Here is a 23,137-nt window from a genome sequence, read left to right as displayed (position 1 = left end):
TGTCAACTAGTTCTAGGTTACTGATGCATTTTTAAGAAGGTTAAGGATGCCCTGGCTAGTGTGGCTCAGTGGATTGAGCACAGGCCTGCAAACCAGAGGATCAAACCAGAGGTTTGATTCCCAGTCAGGGCACATGCCTGGGTTGCAGGCCAGTTCCTGGCAGGGGATGCGTGAGAGGCACTAATACATTAATATTTCTCTCTCTCTCTCTATTTCCCTTCCCCTCTAAAGATAAATAAATAAAAATATTTTTAAAAAAGAAGGTTAAGGAAATAAAACAGCACAGTTGACTGAATACTCTAGTCAGGAAAAACTTGGTTCTTTGCTTCCTCTCATTGGCCAGGATGAGAGGAATACATTTCTGATGCAATACATTTCTGAATTGGTAAGTCAGCTGTTTGTTTATGACTATTTCTCTTCCAAAACAAGACTAACATCCAGACACTGTGATTTGTGCTTGATTGCATTCTATCCCTTGCTGTTGTGTTGACAATTAAAAAGCAGAGCTTGTAACTACCAAATGAGTGAAGATAATGTATCTCATCTCTAGGACTGAAATCAGGTGTAATCTCCCAGGACCTCCAATTTGTTCAGTATTTTCTCTGGGTATAGGGACAATGAACAGGAATTGTCTAGAAGGCAAGAGAAGACAGATTTTCTTCCATTTTGCACATGCATTTCCAAGATCTAGCCATTGTGGGTATCTGTTGGTTAGTATCTGTTTTGTTTGCAAGGTTGACTGTAGGTAAAATTGCAAAGAGAACTGTATCAGTGTCATGGAGCCTTTCAGTTCTGAGCCACCCACCCCATATGTGTTCATCCATCCATATGAGGAACCCTGCTTCATTTCCCTTTTTGAGCTTGATATCAATCGGTTTGACCCTCAACCAGCCCCGTGAATTCCAAGGGAAAAGCTTTTAGCCAGCAATGGAAAAATGGAAATATGATCAAATTGGAACCTTAAGCTCAGCCACCTCAGTATTTGTCAGAGACTCTGCAGGGCAGATTTCAGATATTGCTGATCATAGTTGTTTCGAGATACCAGGGAGTGTCCTGCTGGACAATCTTGAAGGTGCCCTGTTTTACGGCTTGTGCTGTGTGTGTATGTCATGGAGGCAGGAGGAGCTGGGTGATAAACTTTCCTACACCAGTGCTGTGCGATGGGGTCTTCCCTCCACTAAACAGCAAATCACTGCAACCACTAAAACATTGTTCAGGCCAGTTTGCCCTGCACAGAGGTGCTGGTGCCTGGGAAGCTTCGATTTCACCCTTTGAGGCCACAGCAGAAAGAATCCTTCAGCATTGTTCTTTCAGCTACAGTTCATGAGAGGTGCTGCTGCTTTAAAATGTTGGTTTTGTTATTCTGCAGGTACGGTGAGGCCAAAAGGTCAGGAGATGACTGCCATTGATGAACAAATAATTCATTATTGATAGTTCCCAAGAGAAGAGGGCATGCCACATCTCAGGGGGGCTCCGGGGGGAAGCACCTGGGTCAATCAGGAGATAGAGGGAGTGAGGGGAAAATGTGGATTAGAGCCTTTATTATGGTTTCCTCAGGAAGGCCTGGTGAGGCAGGGTTAGCAGGTTTAGGATCGGATGGCTTGAGGAACTTCAATGGGTGTGGGGTGTAGGAGCTGTCCCTGGTTTTCTGATACCTGGCTCTGGGGTAACCAGGCACATGGATAATGTGCCTGAGGAGTGATGGTTTGATAAGAAATGTGCTTGGGGTGTTGGTTATGGATTAGTTAGTTTGTATATGAAAGGTACACTCAGGGGCGAATTCTTCACTATCTGTAGGAACTGGGTGACCCTTGATGGCTCCAGTGTCACCAAGGCCCAAGATGTTAAAGCATGAGAATACAGAAAATAAATGACATGCTTAACATGGCTGCTCAAGAACAGTTATCTCTCTGGTCACCTTGAAGGCATTGTTGGTCCTGAGAGATGACATTCCTTACCGGATGACCTTCATTGATTTTTATTGCAGGAAAATAGGGTCTGTAAAGTCAAAGATGTAGGGCATATTACCCAACAGCTCTGAGAAAAGAAAAATGCCTCTTTGAACTTGAGGCATATTAAAAAATAAGCTAAAAATGTTTCCAGGCATAACTCATATTTGTCAGCTCAGTAATTAGAACTCTCTACTCCAAACTCAGCAAATTGCACATACCCAGCAATTTAAAACTTCTTATTCATTTTATAAGACATTTTCTCAAGTCCTCATGTGAAATTCTTATAACACTGTGATGTGCCCCTGACTCTTCTGTCTGTCTTTTCATCGTGTCTCCTCAAGCACGTGCACAGACACAAAATGACACATCGTGTGACATGCACAGACAGGCTGCTGTCAAATTATGTAGACATTCATTGTCCCCGCTGAGAGCTTTTCTTCCCCTGCCCAACTTTGCTGAGCTCCATTAGATCAAAATGTTCCTAGAAAAATGGGCTGAATCCCTGTAACCTTGCCAGCCACATCAATCTTCCAGGATCTGGAGCATCAATAATGAAGAAAACAGCACTGGAATTAATATTCCAGTTGATAAATGGCTGAGGTTTGTATGTTGGTCAGATTTGTCAACAGCAACCTTCTGGCAAAGTGAAAAGGCTTCTGAAAAATTACCTCTGGTCCTTTATATCACTCCTATGCTTAAAAATTTATTCCCTGCCCCCAACCCTAAAAGAGAGCCCGTTTTCTTTAGATCTGTTACCTCAGAGTCTGGGGTTTTAATCAGAAAGGCCAGGGGAAGGAAAGGGTGTCTTTTGGTGGCGGCAGAGAAGCAAGAGCAAGCCTCTCAATTGAACTCTTTAAGTTAGAGCCCTGCTGTGTCTGTGGCAGATGATTCAGAGCTCAGATTCCTGGAAGAATCCCAACATTGTCTTCTAGGTATCAGCCTTCTCTGAAATGATGAAATGCTATGGGAATGTTGGTCATCTTATTCGAACTTGGGCTGGAAGAATCAGAGATGAAAGCAACTGGGATCAGTATGTTTCTAATCGTTGCCGGGGCTCCAGGAGCAAGTATCGCTGGCCTCCTGGCAGCATGTGGGGTATTTGAACATGACAATTCTTGTATTTCTGAGGGTAAATGTGTAGCCTGGAATTTGTTGAGAAATGTGTAGCCTTGACTGCTTAGCAAGTTCAGGCAGTAGCCTACCTGGGTAACCTCAACAGAGGGGTAGCTGCACCAAGAACAGTGAGGGAGCCAGCGGGGGGAGGTTTTATTGACAAGAGGTAGAAACCTTAGCCCAACACATTTGTATTTTCCATCTCTGGGTTTAAGCTCTGGGTGATCCAGGCCTGCCAGGAAGCAAATCATAAAACAGGGATGGTTAAGGATATTAGAAAGAACTTGTCTTTATTCTTGGCAGAGTTTCCTCTCTTTGCTAATGCCAGTGATCTCGGCACAAGATGAGCACAACTGGGGAGACTGCCTTTGCTCTGAGTGTTCTGTGACTTCTAAATTGGCTGTGTGAGGACTTGTTTGCAGAATTAAGCCAGGGTGTATCATTAAAGGCATCTTAAATGCATATCCCCTTGAGAGAATGTTTTTAAAAATTACCTATAATAGCAGTTGGCTGCCTCCTGCATAGTTTGTTTAAGATTCAGCTAGCTGGAGAATGTCCAATTGTTATCACTACATACTGTGATAATCCACATTTGAGGGGGAAAACAGACCTAGAATTGAGAGATGGATTACTGATATTTCATAGGGGGTTAAAAATGTATGACACAAAAACTTTTGTTTTTAGAATTGTGGTGCATCTCATTGAAATAGTTAAGTCTGAGGGAAGATATAAAGAATGGATGGAGGTGCTGAAACACATATCCTGGGGCTTGGATGAGTACACATACTCTTACTCAGGAAATAGTGATTCAGTCTTTCCTTTCCCTAGTACACATTTGCCTTGGCTGTCTATTCCATTCTGCCTGTTACAGCCTTCCCTTTGACTTTCCTCATCATTCTTTCCTTCCTATCTCCCTCTTAGCTTATGGTGATAGTCCTAGCCAGTGAGTGGTTGCTTTCCATGGGACCCTGCACCCATTCAGTACACTGCAAAAACACCTGTCATTAATATATGTCTAGGCAGCTTTGTCTACTTTTTGTGTATGAGTGATCACCATGAGCCACCAAGATCTTAATTGTTTCGAAGCTTTCATACAGATCTCTTTCTTTGTGAATCTACTTTTGGTTGAAACAGTATGAGTTTAGTGGCCAATGGATAAATGGTTTAGACAAAAGACACTAGGCCACATTTGTTGGCATATGCATTCTTGAGACCAGACTAGAAAGTTAAAGCGTTTTATGAAAAATTCTATGGTTACTGCTTTAGTATAATGACATTCATGGAATGACTCTGTAAATAAATAATATTATGGCTAAAGACAAAGCAGGTAAATTACTATGGGATGGAGCCATTATATTGTAGGCAAAAGTGGTGCAGCTATGGACAGCATATACAGAGAGAGGAACAGAGTAATTGCACAGTCCAAGGTAATTCTAGGCCAGCAGTTGTAAGTTCATTTAGTAATACCATAGCAATTCATACTCATGAAGCACACTTAAATTTACAACACAGTCTCATATCAGTAGTCTCATGAAATAACAAGTAGATAACATTTTAGAAATGTAAGTGAATGCAGAGGTAAAAAGAAAGTAAGTGTCTTGTCCGAAGAATAGAAAAAGAAACTCAGATCTTTGAGCTTCTAGTACATCAGGATCTTAGATTGATGCTGGGAATTTCAATGAGTGAGTGTTCTAAAGATGCTCAGAGAACAGAGAGGAAGACTGCATATTAAATTACAGAAGAAGGAAGTACAGAAATTGAAACACTGGCACGTTGCTGGTGGGAATATAAAATGGTGCTGCCACTTTGGGAAACAGTTTGGCAGTTCTTCAAAAAGTTAAACAGAGAGCTACCATATGACCAAGCAAGTCCACCCCTAAAATAAAAAAAAATGTATGTCTACACAAAATCTTGTACATAGCAGCATTATTCATTATAGTCCAAAAGTTAAAACAACCCAAATGTTCATCAGTTGGTGAACGGATGAACGAAATATGATATATCTGTAAAATGAAATGTTATTTGGCAATAAAGAAGAATAAAATAATGACACATGCTACAACATGAATGAACCTAAAAATATTATACTAAGTGAAAAAAGTCAGTATTATGTATGACTTTACCCAAAAGATCATGTATTATGATTCCACTTATAAGGCATTTTCAGAATAGGTAAGTTCATAGAGATAGAAAGTAAATTTATGGATGCTTAGGGCTGGGAGTGGGAGGGAATGGAAAATGACAGCTATTTGAAATGATGAAAATGTCCTAAAATAAGAGTATATTGATGATTCCATGACTCTGTGAATATACTAAAACTCTGCAAATTGCACACTTTCAGTGGGTGAATGCTATGTATGTGAGTTACAAAGACATTAAAGCATTACAGAGCAGTGTGTATTTTTTCCAACTCCAGGCCCAGCTTCAGTTATCAGCAATGATGACGACTCTGCCAGCCCGCTTCATCACATCTCCAACGGGAGTAACACCCCATCGTCTTCAGAAGGCGGCCCTGATGCCGTCATCATTGGAATGACCAAGATCCCTGTCATTGAAAATCCCCAGTACTTTGGCATCACCAACAGTCAGCTCAAGCCAGACACATGTAAGTACAGCTGTTTATACTTATTGGCCCATTTGCTGCATAGCTGTATCTATAAGCATGCTTATCAGAGCCCTTGACAGGGTTGACTCAAGGAAGGGGGGCAGTGAAATGTCAGGATTCTTGGGGCTTTGGGACCATGGAATAGATTCTTTACTTTGTTGCTTATGGAATTCTAAGGGTGTGTCTCCTGCTGGGCTTGGGACTGTGGGCAGTTACTGGCTTCTCTTGTAATCCATTTTCCAAAAACCATTTGTCAGCATGAAGTTGGAATCAAGGCATGCTTATCTTGAAAAAGCTAGAGAAAGAAACCAGAAATATCATTAGAATGCACTTATATCAGTTACTGAAAGACAGGCAATTGGTGGGATTTAAATTTGGTTTATTGAAAATCATTAAAATGTACGCTCTAGGTAGTCAGAAAGTGCTATGTTGTGCACAGGTGGTATCAGTTCTGATAGTTCTGTGTTCTTTGTTTAGTCCTAGTTCTCAGCATGAAACTTGTTGTGATTGCACAATAGCAAAGAACATGTTAAGTATGTTGACATATTTTTTAGAACATAATTAACCCATTAGCCTCTATCAAAAACTTAAAATTTTTTTCAGAGACTCTTACTCTATTGTTTTTGGACATTGCTCCAATATAAAAAATGGAGCACAACCTTAAGGACAACAAAAAAATAAAATCACAATGGACAAGCAGGCCTTATACCAGTGGAACTCCAGGACTTCCCTCATACATGAATAAGGAGCTATGAAGGAAGCCGATATCCCAGGGTTCTCTGGCACTGAATAATGGGTACCTTATGCTTATTTGCATATTTTCACTCCATCTTAAATGCTGTTGTCCTGCACTGCCTCAGAAGTGAGGCAGAACTATTACAAAGTTAGCATTTGGGGATTTACTTTTCACTTACTCTTCATGGGATAAGGTGGCTTAGTAATGAGTATCAGATTGGCTCACAGATGAGAAAACACATGTTATTTCCTACTATTTATTCAAATTTACCTCAAGATATTATCATAGTGGATTTGAGTTTAGTTGTTAGGAAGAACAGAATTATAAGTCTGTAGTATGTAAGTCTGGACCCCACCATAGATTTCAGTTAAATATGTAATATGACAAGATAAATAGAATAGCAGATGCAAAGACTATTGAGCTTCTTGAAATAAAATGTATTAATTGAAATCAAGGTATTTTTAATTCTAACCTTGTCATTATGGTGTTAACAAGATATGTGGAGGCATTTCTTAAAGACGTGTATTCTTTGTAGAGATAAGCATCCTCCAAAAGTCTTTGAAATACCCTTGCAAGGCAGTCAAATATTGAATAAGGCAAAGCAAGCTATTATGATGGGAGAGCATGCATCATTTTGATTGTTCTCCCTAGGAACACAGTACTTTGACACTCCTGTCACCACTAGTATCAGGCTATATAATATACTTCAGTAAGCCTGAGGCTGTATTATATAATTGAGGTTGACTAAAATCAACCTGTCCTCAAGAGTTTGCTCTCCTTTGTCGACAGAAGAAAACATAAAGCTGAATAATCAAGCAGATAGCATCATCTCAACAAGTCCAATAAAAGAAAATAAAAACATGCACAAGAAAGCAAGTAAACAAACAGATTAATGAGATCCTATAGAAGAAAGTGGACTATGTAGATGCTAAGTCTGTGGTTCTATCTAAAAGTTCTTTCTTCCTTTAGGACTCCCACGAGAAACTTTCCACAGGTCATTTCCTTAATATATAGTACATGGAGATTTTTATAAAGATTTCAAATTGCAAATTTTTATTGTTTTGGAGGAGTCTTGGTTTTGTGGCTTAACCACTCTATACCACCTCCTTTAGAAGGAATTGCAAGACATTTGAGGAGACCTGTAGCCTCCCTCAGCTTCTGTCCTCTACTATAGGGATCCAGACCATTGATTCTCCATTTGATGGTTTCTTCCTTCGACAGTTGTCCAAGGCTCTTCACCCAGCCATCCTTACTCAGCTTAGTATTTTCCATCACTCAGTATCCTATAGCAGAAGAAAATTTTTTTCTTCTAGGCTTCAAGTCATATACTCTTTCATGATTTAAAGAACATTTACAATTATACATCTTTCATGAATGCTTTTTTAAAGAAATGAGAATTAATAAGCAATTTACTTCTCTCCTTACCTTTAACCTTTTTTAATGTTATTCTTTACCCCCTAATTTTTCCCTTTATTTTCAACGTATCTGTTGCCTTTGGTTAAGAGTATGCCCACTCTCATATGTGTGTTTCTGTAGTCTTGTTTATGTTAGACTGTAAGCTCCTGGAGAGCAGAAACTATATCTGCTGAATTATTCCTTCATAGCATGAGACATGAGGTACTTTTAATGTTGGCCAGATGTTGACCAGATGTGGCTATATATTATTTGAAATGTTAATTACTAACAGACTTGCAACATGTAAAGATGACCATAGCCTTTTTCATTGGCTTTATTCCTACTAAACTTGCCTACCTAGTAGTTTATTTGTTAGACATGTTTTCAATACTATATTAGCCCATTTAAACAGATTTAAATAACAATTTTAGCAGGAATAAAATTTTAATAAAAAATCTAATCTTTGAACATCCTGATTGTAGGCATTAAGAAATTAAAATATTTTAAAATGCGTAGACCTTACATACAGAGAGATCTGTTGCTATAGGCCTATACAACTTTGTGAGATTATCTTTTAATTAAGTGATTCCTATTGAATATTTTTACAATTAACCTCTAAAGAACCTTTAGAGAAGGGATCTTCAAGAACTTGGGTAGGTTTCATCTGGAAAACAAATTTAAGACCATCTCACAAAAAGTCTAGAACTTTTCTCACATGCTTAAAGCAAAATGTCACCTGAACAGTACATCACCTACCTCTGGACCTATCAGAGGCTTAGGCCACAAGCAAGCATACTTATTTCTTTTTTCTAAATCTTCTTGGCTACCCAAAGATGTTGGCTTTCAAATAGCTGTGTGATCTTACAAAGAAAGAGTGGTCTCAGTTTTATTTTACTGAATTGTAAGAATCTAATGTAGCAAAGTTCAATTCACTAAATATTTATTGACTACCTATAATACTTCTACAGTGCTAGGGACTGCAGATTTGGTGATAATGATGGCATGTGTGTTGCTTTCCTTCAGGGGGTCTTGTAGAAGAGGCCAATGGTTAAAGATATCATCCTTTAATTATAATGCACTGTAATAGGATAGCTTAGAGGAAGGGTCCCAAATTCCAATTACTTATAAGATTATGCAGGTCAATCAATGTGAGAAGCAGACCAGATCAGAAATATGATATGGCATTTTGATGGCTGTGCTGAAACAGAGCCAGGTATTACTAGATACTCTAATTTTTCTAGTGAGAACAGGCATTTATTAAAATATTTTATGTGAAATTCCCAAGATTTATAACACTGGGTGGGAACAATAAATGATACCAGATTGATTCAGGGTACTTTATTTTACAGACAATGCTCAGAAGTGGCTTTTCAAAAATTACTCAGCCTCCCAACTTGTGTAACTCTGCTTTCAAAGCAAAACAAACAACAACAAAACATGAGCAAAAACAGATTTCTTTAAATGATATGTAAGATCATTTAAGTGAAAGATGTTAATACATTCTATCCCCAGAATTCATTTTTTACTACCAGGAGCTATGTCAGGTTTTCATTTACCAAATCTAGAGATGGTTTGCAGGATTTTAGAGCAATCTGAACAGGGCTGAATTGCTCCTGAGCGCTTTCCAATAGCAAGTCTGTCTACTTTATTGCAGGGCCCAGAGGTTCCCCCAAGACCGCCTGATAATAATTTGGTATTTGGAGGCTCCTGTGTCACTGCAGGAACTAAAGGAGGCTAAATCCATGCCTGATGGAGGAGAAGAGTTCTATGGTTATCTGCAAATTCTGGCCAGACAACATCTTGACGTCACTCCTTAGCTTCCATAACCTAGCCAAGCAAGAAGTTACCTTCCAAAGAGAAAGCAGTGTGCTCTAATGACTAAACCCTCAAAGTGCTATGCCACTTTAACTATAGACCCATCTCCTCGATCAATCAGGATGGCAAGATGGAGCTGAGGAGCTCAGCAACATCAAGTCTGGAGTTGGTCTTTAATTCAACTAGTCTGTATAGACGTGTCTGAAAACCACACCATCTGACAGTGCGGGGTAGTTTCCCAATAGGATTTACAAACTCGGCTCAAGGGCAGCTGTGCTGCTATTCTCTCCTTGACTGCTGAGAACATTTTTGCCAGGCAGGGTACAAAGGGAGGGAGCTGAAAAAAAGGAGGAAATAAAAAACACTAACCAGCAAAACCCCCAAGTCATCAATCTTGGGTTCTCTTGAAGGATGGGAATGTGTTATAGCTTCCCCTGCAGGAAAAGTAAATGCCATAGACCTACTGTCATTCCTAAAACTGTGTCTTTCCTGGAAAAATCTTGTAAATTAGCTGGGGTCTTAGGCCCAGGGCCTACATTAAATGAGAAATGTCTCTAAATATGTACTGTGTGTGTTCTCACTGAGCATGCCCTCTATGGATATCTAGGCTGCGTAACTCCCTGGGGTAGATGCATATAAAGAATTGTGACTTTTCCCCCCTTCGATTCCATTTCCAATTAAGTGGATCTTTACTGATTTTCTGCAGAATGTGCCATACTTCTCCAGTTATTATAGTTCATGTGGTGTATATGTATGTGGTGTGTGTGCACACATGTGTTTTCCTATTGGTTACATGCTTATTATCCAATTATGTACATAAGCACAGATTCATAGACCAGCTAATAATAAGGAAATAAAGTGTAATAAAGGGAGGGAGTGCTTTAAAATTAGTAGAAAATATCATGCAGGGCCCTCCTGTTCCCCTTAACTGTCATACCTACACCGTCATTGTGTTACCAACAAGGAGAGGAAAAGGGTGGGCGATATTTTTCACAGAATTGCAGAAGTTTTGAACACATTTGCAATGTTACTTTGAGTACATATGAGCAAAAATTTTGAATTATGTCAAGGGCCCTAGAAGCTCATTAGGTGAATGGGTGAGATCACAGTGAGTTACCTGAGGTTATTTCCAAACTTGAGTACACTCTGTGCCTATGGTCCATTTTGATGGTCAGGGGTAGGATTTACAAACACGTAGAAACCATTGCTTTAGCACTTATCTCTGTCCTTTGCTTCTTAATTTCACCTTTCAGAAATATATTTTCATCTAAGCATTTAACTGGCCAAATAATAGCTGCTTTGGGAACTGTTTACATCCCTTTGAAGGCCATGGCCTGCACTTTGAAAATAAGCTAAGTCCATTCTTCCCAGTGTGAGTGTTAGGACAGAGAGGATGCAGTTATTTTAGGATCCTTAGAAATTGCTTTGTTTGTGGCACACTGATTTGACCATTCATCCCTTGGGGGTCTTCATGGCACGTTGCTTGAATCCTGTAGGTCCCAGTTCAATTCTCCTTCCCTCTTGGTGCCATAGTCCTCCATTGCTAGCTATAACAGCTTGATATTATATTCTCTTTTCAACTCCAGAGGAGATGGTAAGAAGCTATCAAATAATGCGTTAAAAAGCACCTTGAGTCTCTAGAAGAAAGGAAATGAATACATGCTGTATAATTACACTTACAATGTAAGTCATATTATAAACTCCACTGAGGTAAAGATTTGCTAGCAAACGAGTTTCAATCAAATTTGCAAGAAGTAAAAGAAGAGATAGCACTTTATTAGCATTTGACCACTGGGTGTTATTATTTGTTTTCAAAAAAGAAATACCACCCAATTAGAAGATACCTAGATCCATAGAGAAAACACTTCTATCCCACAGGTAAAAGCTGAAAAGGAAAAACAATTATGGATTTAGGTCAAGGAGACCCTCATAGTGATATTTGGAAAGCTGTTCTACTTTCACATCATCAGCCAGCCAAGATGGAATTCTGTAGCCCCCTCACATCAAACATTACAGTCCAATTTCACCAAATCATCAGTGCTATGTGAAAAGCATGCCAGCAGATTCAGAATCTTAATGTGTTTATTCTGGGTGTTTCCTAAGGCCCAGTTCAACTGGAGGGTGGATACCAGCAGGATAAATCCAATCAAGTCACACCCCCATTTGCATTTCCAGTTGGTCACTGTTGCATGTACCAGCAGATTGTGGACCAGAGCCAGCTCAGCAAACAAATGCAGAGGAGCCTCTGTGTTGGGAAAAAGCTCCTGCTACCCAGATGCCTTGAACAATTGAGTGTTCCCTATGGTTAAGTTGAGGATGGCACAATGGGAGTTTCTCTTGGATGTGATACTCAATCCTTGATGGTGGCTGTTGTAACAGATGCAGATTTTCTCCTTGGAAAGTGCATGTTTTCTTTCTCTTTATTGATTCTGCCAGCCTGGGAGGGTAACCCACCATGGTTGGCTTCTTCTCAGATTACTCATCATGCCATCTCTCCTTAGCAAGACACAGTCTTGCTGCCCTTTCTTTATCCTCATTGATACGGTAATCGTACTTTTTTTGTTTGTTTGTCTATTTTAGTGTTCCTTTTCTGGTCGTCATTTCTTCTCTTGAAAGGCAGGTAAGATGAATTTGTTCCATAACACGGACAAGAAAAACATGGAGAAAGAACTAGTTAGTTCCACTTGATAGCCATACCCAAAGGCAATCGTGCTCCTCAGACTCAGTCCCTCAGCGGGAGCAAGAGCTGCCTTCTCAGGGGAGTCCCCAGTGGTGTTGAGTCCATGCCACCCTCTGTCTGGCCTGATCCCTTCTTCTGAAAAAATGCCTCTGGTTTCTGAATGAAAAAGCAGTATTTGTGGCCTATAGGGAAAGGGAATGTCCGTAGTTCAGTGACCACCTGGACTGAGGATATTTTCAATTTTAAAACCAGGATATTCTCAGTCAAACCATAGGGGCTGCCTGGCCACCCGAGTTGGTAGAGACCTGAGAGTTTCTGCCAATGAGACAGCATTAAGTCTCAATTGCCCCCAAATAAAATACTTTAAAATAAAAATAAATAATATAGTTTATAGTAGAAAATTTGGAAAACATAAAAAAAAGATGAAATAAAAAGTCTCCTGTAATTCTAATAAACATAACTGCTGACAATATTGTTTGTTTATACAGCTTTCTAGTCTTGCAAATGTCCTTTTAATCTCCTGCAATATAAAGTCTACTCATCTGTGCCCCAGCCTTTATTTGGACTGGGCTTTGTTCATATTTCTATAGCAATGGTTCATTTCGGGTAGATTGTGCTGGAAAATTTGTAGTGGGTATATTACTGCCAGTTTTAGATTTTATGCTCACTTCATGATCCGCAGGTTAAGACAGAGGTGGGGGCTCGATGGGCCACATCAGGTCTGGTCTAGAGTGATCCTAAGTCCATAAGAGCTCTGTTCATACATGGTGAACATCATAGAGAGGATGAGACATGTATTGTGAGCTGGGAAGACTCAGGAAGTAAGGGGCTCCCAATTCTGCCAAGGCAAGCTGGGAGTCCTGGTTTAGGGTAGATACTCTTGATGACTCCAAATGTAGATCACTGCTCAACTGAAGCAGCTGGCCACTTTTTGTCTCCCAGTTCTTCACCCTGGCTAGCCAACTCTTTTCATGGAGCTCAGTGTCCTGTATCTTAAAGGACCAAGGTAATTACATCTAATATATTTTCCACTATTCAGAAATATCTTTCTTCCACTCAGGTCTCTGGGCTGTGCAAGGACCTCTGATGACCTGTAATCTCCCCTTAGGCATTGAAACTTGCCTAAACTTGATGCAGTTAGCTGCCCAATAACCTCTAGTTTTTTTCTGATGTCTCAGGCATCTAGGCCTAAACTGGGTTCCTGGCAAGGAGACCTCTCAGTGGTACTCTCCAGTAGTATGCCAGTGTTGGTATTTTGCACAATAATATCACAATTGACATATTCTAAAAATGAGCTCAGAACAGGTAGATTCCTATGATTTATAAGAGATTAGATTTGTATAATTTTGAAACAAAGGGTGGGGGGAAGAATTCTAGAAAGAAACCAGTAATCTAATGCCTAGTTTTTATATTTTTCTTATCATTATTGCATAAGCTATGAATATATATAGACATCAGCATTCTTTTTACCCTGTTGCTATTATTTAGCACATTTATTTAACCATGCCATTGACCTTCTGGGTCCATTAAAGTAGAACCCAAGCTCATTATTAGATAATGATGGCATTTAGACCGAGTGCCATATTTCTAATGTTCCAACAAAGTGGTTGGTATAAAGGGGGCAGGATAAAATTCTATACCCTCTAATTATATGAAAAGAGCTAGTCTCCATGTTAGGGAATATCTTTACTACAGGAGGCTACATGATATGTCTGCTTGTAAAATAAGCAGAGTTGGCACCACTGACCAGCCACCTGGCTTATTTTCCTGCAAAAGTGATGGAGCTTCAGATTCATTTATACTCTCATGCCCAGTACTCATTCCCACCCTTGCTCCTGAAAAGAGTATACTTTTGCACATGAGTTGGCCTTCATTCTGTTGCTAAAGAACAGAGAGAAACGAACTGGTGACCCAGGGACAGATCCCACATTCTTCCCTTCTAGTAATAGAGTACCCCAATCAACTGGACTAACTGGGTCTCATGTCTCTGTCCTAACCCATAAATATCAGTTCCTCTGTTCAATTTGTTCTGCCATCCTTCCTCCTTTTCTCTGCTTGTAAGTTTCAGAAACCCTGATGCTGATGATCACATTTCTTCCTAGTTCCTAGTTCCATTAGTGCTGTTTCCTGATACCCACAGAAGCAATTATGAATCCATATCGCTGTTTGACCCTTATTTAGTAAGGGCTATTTTCTTCTTTCCCAAGTGCTGTTACTTTTAGGGTATTTCTTCCCTCTTAAAAGCTTTTGTCTTGAACTGATGGTAAAATTCCTCTAGTTACACATAAGGTTTTAGTTTTCCTTGAGTCCTATCTAGGCCTTTATCAACAGTGGTTTTTAAAGAGGAAAACCCTCATCTTCTTAGTGAGATATTGGTGGAGGGGAACTCCACCTTTGATTCCTTAACTCCTGAGCTTTGGAGAGGGAGTCAATGGCCAAGGAACAAAAGGGATCAGCTTATCAGCCACTTCTTAAATCCTGCTTCTCCTGTGGGATGATGTGTACTCTCTGCTATTTCCTGCACGTTACATCCCAAGTTTTAATTAAAGTGCATGTTAGCTAGATGGGGGGGTCTAATAACTGATACATGGGTACAGTCACTGGTGTGAACATCCCAGTGCTCTCTTTTGTTCTCTTAGAAGAAATCCACATTAAAGTGCCATGATTCTGTGTATGGGCCAAGCTATGAGATGGGTTATTGGCTTGTGGGTGAATTCAAGAGGTTCCCATATCCTCTGCCCACTTTTGAAAGGGGGGACTTCCGTGGGTGGGTATGGATGATGTTCCTCAAAGAGATCCTTCCACTGCTAGGTGCGCAGTCTGGGTATTACAGAGATCCTCTTTCAGAGGTCTCTTTGCTTGCCTTCCGCTGCAGTCAACAAGCAACCAGCCTTCTACTGCTGGGCTTTCTGCTGCCTTGCAGTGCTGGTCTCAGTGGTTCTGCCCTCTGATGGAGGTTCTGCCCTCTGATGCTGCATCATGATCTAAGGGGGTGGGGGGAGGTAGGGAGGGGCCTCTGTGGACTGCTACACATTGCTAAACTTTATTTTCTTCTCATATTTGATGCAAGAGAGTGGGCCTAAAACATGATTTGCATTCTTTTACTATGTTCAGAAACTCTAGAACTTGTCCACACATATCAATGTGATCATTGGAGCTTGGAATTCTTTATTATGCAGACATGTTCATGAAAATAAGATCTGTTGTATTGGAATTTGTGATGTAGTTTATCCTTCAGAGACAAACACGTATGCCAATAAAGACAATAGTGTCAGATCTGTGGTCTCTGCTGCCTACTTTTGTCACCCACTAATTATTCTCACGTACTTGAGACTATAACTCAGTGTTGGGATTTCTAAAAGCATCACAAACACCTCTAGAAGTTGTCCCCATTTGTTCCCATTTGGCTCCCAAGCAGCCCCCTTCGGCTTTTACACAGGCCCCTTGGCACCCAGGCAGGGCCAGGACTAGAGTAAGGTGAGTGAGGCCCTCCCTTAGGGTGCAGGACTTAAGGTGGGGGGCACCAAGAATCTCAGAAATCAAGATAAGTGATATTTTAATGCAATATGTTAAAATACAAAAATTAATGAAAAAACAATCTATGAAGAAAATAGCTAAGTTTTACGTAAAGACAGGATCCGAGAGGGCTGGGATAAAGTAAGTGTTGTCCTGACCCCTGACAGGGTCAGAGCCTACAGTTATTTACAGTTTTAACATTTTTCACCATAGATGTTTGCATTAATTTTTATTTTAGAAAACATTGCCTTAAAATACCATTCATCTCAATTACTGAATTTTGGGTGTTCTCTTAAATTTTGTGTATCAGGCATGAACCTCACTTCCCTGACCCTAGCCAGGCCCTGGACACAGGATCCTTGTGGCCTAGGTTTCGTAAACCTCTAGTGATTGCAAAGTTCTGTTTTGTATATATTTGCTAGTGGACTGGTCAGCCTTTAGTCTCCCCTCCCTTCCTGCATTCCTGGCCTAACTGTGCTCCTTCACCCCACCCCACCTGCACCTGGAGACACATTTCCCTTTTGCTCAGCCAGCCTCAGCACCTGCAGCACTAACCAATCTTATGCTCCCTGTGGAAATATCTGCAGAAACATGTATTCTCACCTTCCCACCACGATTTTAAATGTAACTCTCCGGAGGGAGGAAATAAACATGGCTGTGGGGAGAGAGAGAGAGAGAAAAAATTTTTTTGCAGGTAAAAAAGTTTATTTTAAATTTTACTGACATAAAAGATGTATAGTTAACAACTTACAAGTAATATTAACATATGCAACACATTTTATTGTAAATCTCATATAGCCAGCTGATTATCCCAGAATGCTTTAAGTTGATTCTTGCTGAACTCTTGTATCTGCATCCAACCTATGACTGCAATCCAACTATAGTTTGACAAAATCAGACTTCAAGTAGATGCTTGATTACAATCTAATTCAATAAAGAAGTTACCCATACTATGACATTATTGATGAATGAGTTCAAAATCCAACATGAATGACATAACAAAGACTTAGCAGAACTTGAATCATTTGTCAATGATGTGAAATATTTCCTTAGAGAGGAAGATAATAGTTTTCAAGTTACAGAAGACTTTCCTCAATTTTTTGTGTTATTTACAATGTAACAGCTACAAAGATGGCACAGTTTGAATTAAGTCTAAGATTAAGAAAAAAAATGGTAAAAAAGCAAGGAAGGTCAGAGGACCTTCTCAGTAAACTTGAGAATAATTTGGGAAAAAATTGGCTAAACTAGCAAACTATAAGTGAAATTCTTTTATAAAAATTCATTAGGTTTTGCTTTATTTTCCCATACTTGCAGTTTTATTAGCACACTTGCCGAATGAGAAATGTAATTGAGATTTTATGTTCTGTACCTGACTCTGACTCAGCCTGTTTCTTACTGTCACGAGCTCCCTTTCTACCATGTGCACTGTTTAGAATTTACACAACCAATATCTACTGCCCGGTATGCACTGGGCCCCAAGAGTTCTATTTTCATATTTTTAAAAATTAATTATTATTAGTGCTGGAAATGGTTATTATTACTCTGTTTTGAAGCTGGGAAAACTGAGACTCAGAGAGGTTAGGAGGAAAAATAAACCTAAATTATACCCCAGCACGTGGGAAAGTTTCTATTCAGGCCTAAATCAGCCTCCTGAAGTCTCGGGCTCTTTGTAGCCATCTGCTACTGCTGACCTTTTCAAAAAATAATATCTAGCAATTTTCTAACTCTGCAAGAGGAATAGTAGTGTTCGTATTGCACCTTTCATGTGGGTTTATCAAGGTATGCTGAGCGTATTAACCTTCTAACTTAAAAGCTGGAGAATGCCAGATGGTGGGCAGTGAACTTATCACTGGACAAGGAAGGAACCAGTGGTCGGTTGGCTGATCCAGGACCGGGGTTGGCACAGAGCCCACTGGGGCAGTCGTGAGGTTTTCTCAGTGAAGGTGTGGGCAGAAATGCTCAGCAATCATGAACAACCCTCGTTTTTATTTATTTTTTAACTTTGTGTTTTTAATTTATTTTTCAATTACAGTGGACATAAAATGTTATTTTTACTTTGGGTATACAACATAATGATTGGACATTTGTATTTGGGCAATTAAAATCCTGTAAAAATTCCACTTCTCCCCCCCACCCCACCTCAACCAATTCTGAAAGGTTTGCTTTTTTTGTTTAATTTGAGGAAATCTTAGGTATAGCATTCAATATCATAGATTGCTAACCCTTCCTGAATGCCTTCACTACTCTGAGACTGTCCCATGACATTTCCTAGGGGAACTTGATATCCATCTTTCCAAAGACAGAATTTGAAGAGTGCTGAGTGTTTTAAGAGAAATCTGAGGTACACACATTTGCTGAGTTTTCTTTTAGGCGATGATATGAATGAAGGTTGAGGCACTCATTGCACCTGTCCCAGTCACCCTGTTCCCGGAGGCCAAGGGGACGCAGAGCCAATAATGCCGGCTCACTAGCTATTCCACCAGCAACTGATGTGGATGCCAGCCATGTGAACATTGTGCAGCACAGACAAGTCACTTATCGGGCTCACCCTCTTTGATGCATTCTTCTATTTTCCGTGCAAAGGCCCACGTTTCCTAAAAGACTAATTAAAAGGGGTCAAAGTCCTTGTAGATCTTTAACCTTTAGGGAGTCTTTTGAAAAACATGAGTTGGCATTGATAAATGGCATTTTTCCACAGGAAGAGTGGGCATCAGCACCTTCATAAGGTCAGGGGACATTGAGGAGCTTATATTTTAAGCACCTACTTTATCACAGTCGCATATGCTTACACAGATCAGAAATATAGCTAATTTAACTGATGATATCTGAAACTTTCTGATCTCGCCCACAGTTTAAATCCTGAAATTACCTCCTATACTATGAAAAAGCACCTTTTGTGTTCTAAATAACCTATGATAGCACAGTGAAGAATGGTGAAGATCAGGATGTCAGGATCTCATCTGTGATGGAGAGCTACCCAATGGCAGCGACATGGCTTTGGGAGGTGATGGTGGAGTCATGGGGTAGCCCTTTGTTTGAGGCTTTGCCCAATCTTTTTCTTCTCAAATACCCAGCAAAACTGCGGGGCACCACTGCTGGATCAGACATGTCCTTATTTACCTTTCGCCCTGCATCCTCTAGCTAGCTAGGCAGCTGGAAACTGCTATTTGCAGTTTCCAGCAAGCAGAGTTCAGACCTGTAATCCTCACTGTGTGGTCCTTGTAGTTACTGTTATTGTTGTTGTTGCTGTGTGTATGGGAGACAGAGATAATGACTAGATATGCTTTGTAAGAATCAAATCACAGCATTCCAACCATTATCCATCCAATTTGAATTGATTGAGGACAGACCAGAAAACCTGCCTGGTTACAAAAGCCTCAGATGACTCTGAGGCATGTTAGAGTTTGGAGCTCATTGCGGTAGGCCAGACCCACTGTGGAAGGCTCTTTTCTGGAAAGACCATGAATCTGGGTGAGATGGGAAGGCAATTGCCCTAGGCACTGGCTCACACCTTAGTTGTTGGTGAGTTTTACCCGATTCTCTCTCCTTTGCTGATATTTGGCTGCCCTGTCTGTTCAGCAGAGAGCTCTTACTAGTCTCTAAACATGGAAATATCTTACTCCTGATGGGTTAGGGCATAGGAATTGTGATTGGGAGAGTATAGTATAGCACAGAGGTTTAAAAGGCATTTAAGGTACAGTATGGTCATCCTAAGCACAGGTGCAGTGTCTCCAAGAGAAAATGACTCCTGTTTCTAAACAGCCATCTGTTAACTAGATGCATTTATGAACTGAGGATTGCCCTGCATACTAACCCTACACCTGACACAAAACAGGTAAATAGCAAACGAGAGGAATCTCTACCTAATAGTTTTTTCACAAATACTTCATAAAGTTACTAAAATGCAAAAACTCAAAAACTTCACTATTTCAAGAGGAAAAGATCTGGTAGTGATTTGGTAAATTTTGTAATGCACCTAACCAACAAAATGCAGAAAGGTCCAAACTGGGACAGATTAGGTTCAATACTTCTTATAATCCTATGTTGAAGTGATTAGGAACTACGGTTACCTCAAAAGTTTACTTTAAAAAGTCAAGTTCACTAATTCAGTTAATTTTCTTAAGAGAAAATAGGCGATCATATTGCAAAATGGTAATAATGTTAACTTGTATCCATAGTATAAAGAATTACTGGGATATTATTTTATCCCTCCTCACAAATTTCTGTTTCTTTTGGAATTTCATCTTATGGGATTTGATATGTACAAAATAATGTAAGGAGAGATAATGGGATTTAAGGAGAGAAATGATTGAATCACCATGTCCCAATAAAAAGTGTTCAAATTACATTTGACTTCATAATGAAGTCTGCTTCAACTTACTATGACATAAATAAGATTGGGTAAGAGAAACCAGAAGTAAATCAAATAAATTAATAAAACTATCAGAGCTGCTTCAATGTTGTCTCCCAGACAGTGTCTGCTTACTTGTATAATAAAATTTGCTCTTATAAATTAAAACCCTGGCATGCCAGTTGGTGGAAAGCAAAAATTTAAGGAAGAATTACTAAATTGTTGGACCCGATTAGGGTGCCTTCTACTTTCACCGTTATCAGTAGCCCCTTTGAAAAATCAGACTTGAACCCTAGAAGAGCTAGGTTTAACTTTTGACTAGACTTTTTTAAAAATGAGATTAGAGACATGGACATGCATATGATATCAGTGATTAGCTAGCTGTTCTTCATGTTTTCCTAATTACACACATTTACTGAACATGAGGAATTTTCTCCTTCTGTCTAGATGGAGGCTGTGTCTCCACTAGCACAACGGTCTTTGTGAATCTTGTGCAAAACTGAATTTGCATTTCTGCTGTCACTTGTTGGGAGTTCATTATCTTGCACTACGACCACTGGGGAAAATACAATTTTCAGTGTTTAATGAAACTATGGTCTTCTCATAATGCTTATGATGCTCAAGCAATTTGTGAAGCAGTTTATCACGGATGCTTAACACTAATTACACTGTGTATGGTGCCAGCAATGGTGATTTTAAATATTTCCTTTATTTAATATATGTCAGGGCAAACAAGGTATTTTGCAATTGCACTATTATTGGTATTTCTCAGAGTTGAAGTGTGTTTTCAAAATATTAGACATTAAAAATAAAGCCCAAGCTAAACATGCAAGGAGTGAAATACGCTGGATGTGATGGAGAGGCCAGGAAACCAATGGAAAAAGCTGTCTGCATGCTTCCTAGTTAGCCTAGGGCAGTAGAAAGAAATAGTGTGTTGTCTGGCCTGCAAAATGTTTCCTGGACTAACTAGTAATTTATAACTCTCTCATGTAGAGATGATCACTGAGGCCCCTTCAAACTATTCAATTCCAAAATCTACAATGTAATTAAGCCCATTTATCAAAAATCATTTAGCGTTTTATATATGGCTTTACTAACTGGAAACCTAAAAGACCAGAAGCCTGTTTTCTGATGATCCCTTGAAAATGAGGTTCAAGTAACAAATCACTGAAAGGGGATCAAGTTCTAAATAGTGAGGCCGAGCCCCCGAAACATGATCTCCAGCTATTAAACAGCTTCTTGAAAAATGGCTATTGCACACACAATTTTAGAAGCTCTAGATCTTTATATTAAAGACATGATTTAAATGTGAACCACATTTAGTGTTCATTGTGCTATAATAAATTGAGTACGTGAAATGAACTTGTAGTTGAAGTTTTCTTTTCTTTTTTCTTTTGCTTTTAATAATCCTGAGAAGCATTATGCCAAGCACATGTGAAAGGCCTAAGATGAGCAATAAACAGAGTTAGTTCGGGCAACTTCAGAAGGAGAGGGCATCAGGAGGACCTATTTCCTGTGTGGTTTATTTAAACAAAGTATTCAAAATGGCTTTCCAACAGCAATCTTGAAGATACTGTGCTTTTTTTACATTGTGTTCACCAACAAATTAATTAGCCAGAAAGATGAGGTCTTCAGAGAACTCAGAACATTGTAGATAAAGAAAGGAGCTTTAGCTCTTTGTGTCAACACCATATGCTTTTGTAGATGTATGTGACCTATAGAAAGAATTTGCTGAGGACTCAGCTAAAGAAGTTTCATGCAAAGAAATTTCCAGAAAGAAAGTTAAGGTTATCATATTTTGTGAATTTGAACTTATATCCCCATATTTTCCTTCGAAGGTGAAATTTTGGTTTGGATGATGGACCCATGAGAAGTTGCTTCCCAAGTGCGCAGAGCTATTGGTCCCCTAACCTCTTCAATGCCCAACATTTGATGGTTCAGGAAGAGGTAATCACTACCTGAGCAGTGCCTAGGCTTGTGCTCAAGTCCAGCCTAGTGCGCTCCAACTGAGTACCTCACACTGTTTCAGACCAGCTTTGCCCTGGTAACCTGTGCACCCTGCATCTGTTTGTCTGTCCCAGTGCAGAGGCATCTGAGGCTTGTCACTGGACTCTGTTGGCTGAATACTCTCCCTGAATGTATTGAATGAGAAGATCCTTTTTGTGTCTTTTTATCCTACTAGCTCCCCATTACTTTTATCTCAACATCTTCTCCTCGACTTGACCCTTCACTAGCTTGAAACCAATCAGTTCTCACTTCTAGATTTTGCTTAGCTGGTGTTTTTCCTGGGCCACTGAGTATTTTTCCCCTGGGTTAAGAGGAAGGAGACAGAGCAAGCCAGGAAGCAGATGTCTCTTGGGTGGTGTGTGTCTTTGAGAGTCATAATTTAAAATCTGTATGAAAGGAACAGTGAATGAGTATGATTAGTCAGGCCAATGAGGGAGTAAATCCTAGTAAGCATTTTTTCTTGACTGCCTTAATGGAAGGCATGAGCTCTCGGTTTCTGCCAAGCTGGCTAAGGGTGAAATGGCATGGACAAAAGATAGATTCTGTGTGGGCTTGGACTCTGTTGCTTGGGGGAGAGGTATGCAGTTCAGTTAAAAAAAAAAAAGAAAAAGGAAGGAAGAGAGAAAGAAGGAACTTCATGCATTTTATTTTGGAAGAATTGATCATATATTTCAAGAAATGGAAGAGGTTCTTACAAAATCTGGCAAAAGCCAGATTTTTGGCAAAACTGATATTTTGTGATCAAGTGTGTGTTGCTCATTTTCCTCTCATTCCCTTAAGCCAGACACTTCCCCTAGGTCAGCTTTCAAAGCAAAGGAATACTTCAGGATTCACTTAAGGTTATCTCCCATCACCCCCCACCCTCCCCTGGTGGTGTGAATCTGGCTAACAGCTGCCAAGGGCCTCAAGACCTATTCATCATCAAGTAACTAGTTAAGTGCCCCCAGGAGGTGACGCCTTCCTGCTG

General features: G+C 39.8%; 1 protein-coding gene across 1 annotated transcript in view; it reads left to right on the top strand.

Annotated features, from left to right (window-relative positions):
* Positions 1-23,137, top strand: part of LOC128626019 (BDNF/NT-3 growth factors receptor) — a 147,122-nt gene that overhangs the window by 2,068 nt on the left and 121,917 nt on the right. Inside the window, exon 3 of the mRNA XM_053656207.1 lies at positions 5,482-5,670. Coding sequence (XP_053512182.1) covers positions 5,482-5,670 — 189 coding nt within the window. The remainder of the gene's footprint in view (positions 1-5,481; positions 5,671-23,137) is intronic.

Source organism: Artibeus jamaicensis, unplaced genomic scaffold (genome assembly GCF_021234435.1).
Source record: "Artibeus jamaicensis isolate MK-2021 breed Jamaican fruit bat unplaced genomic scaffold, CSHL_Jam_final scaffold_1964, whole genome shotgun sequence".
NCBI classification, from domain to species: Eukaryota; Metazoa; Chordata; class Mammalia; order Chiroptera; family Phyllostomidae; genus Artibeus; species Artibeus jamaicensis.
This window is presented reverse-complemented; position numbering and strand designations above follow the sequence as displayed.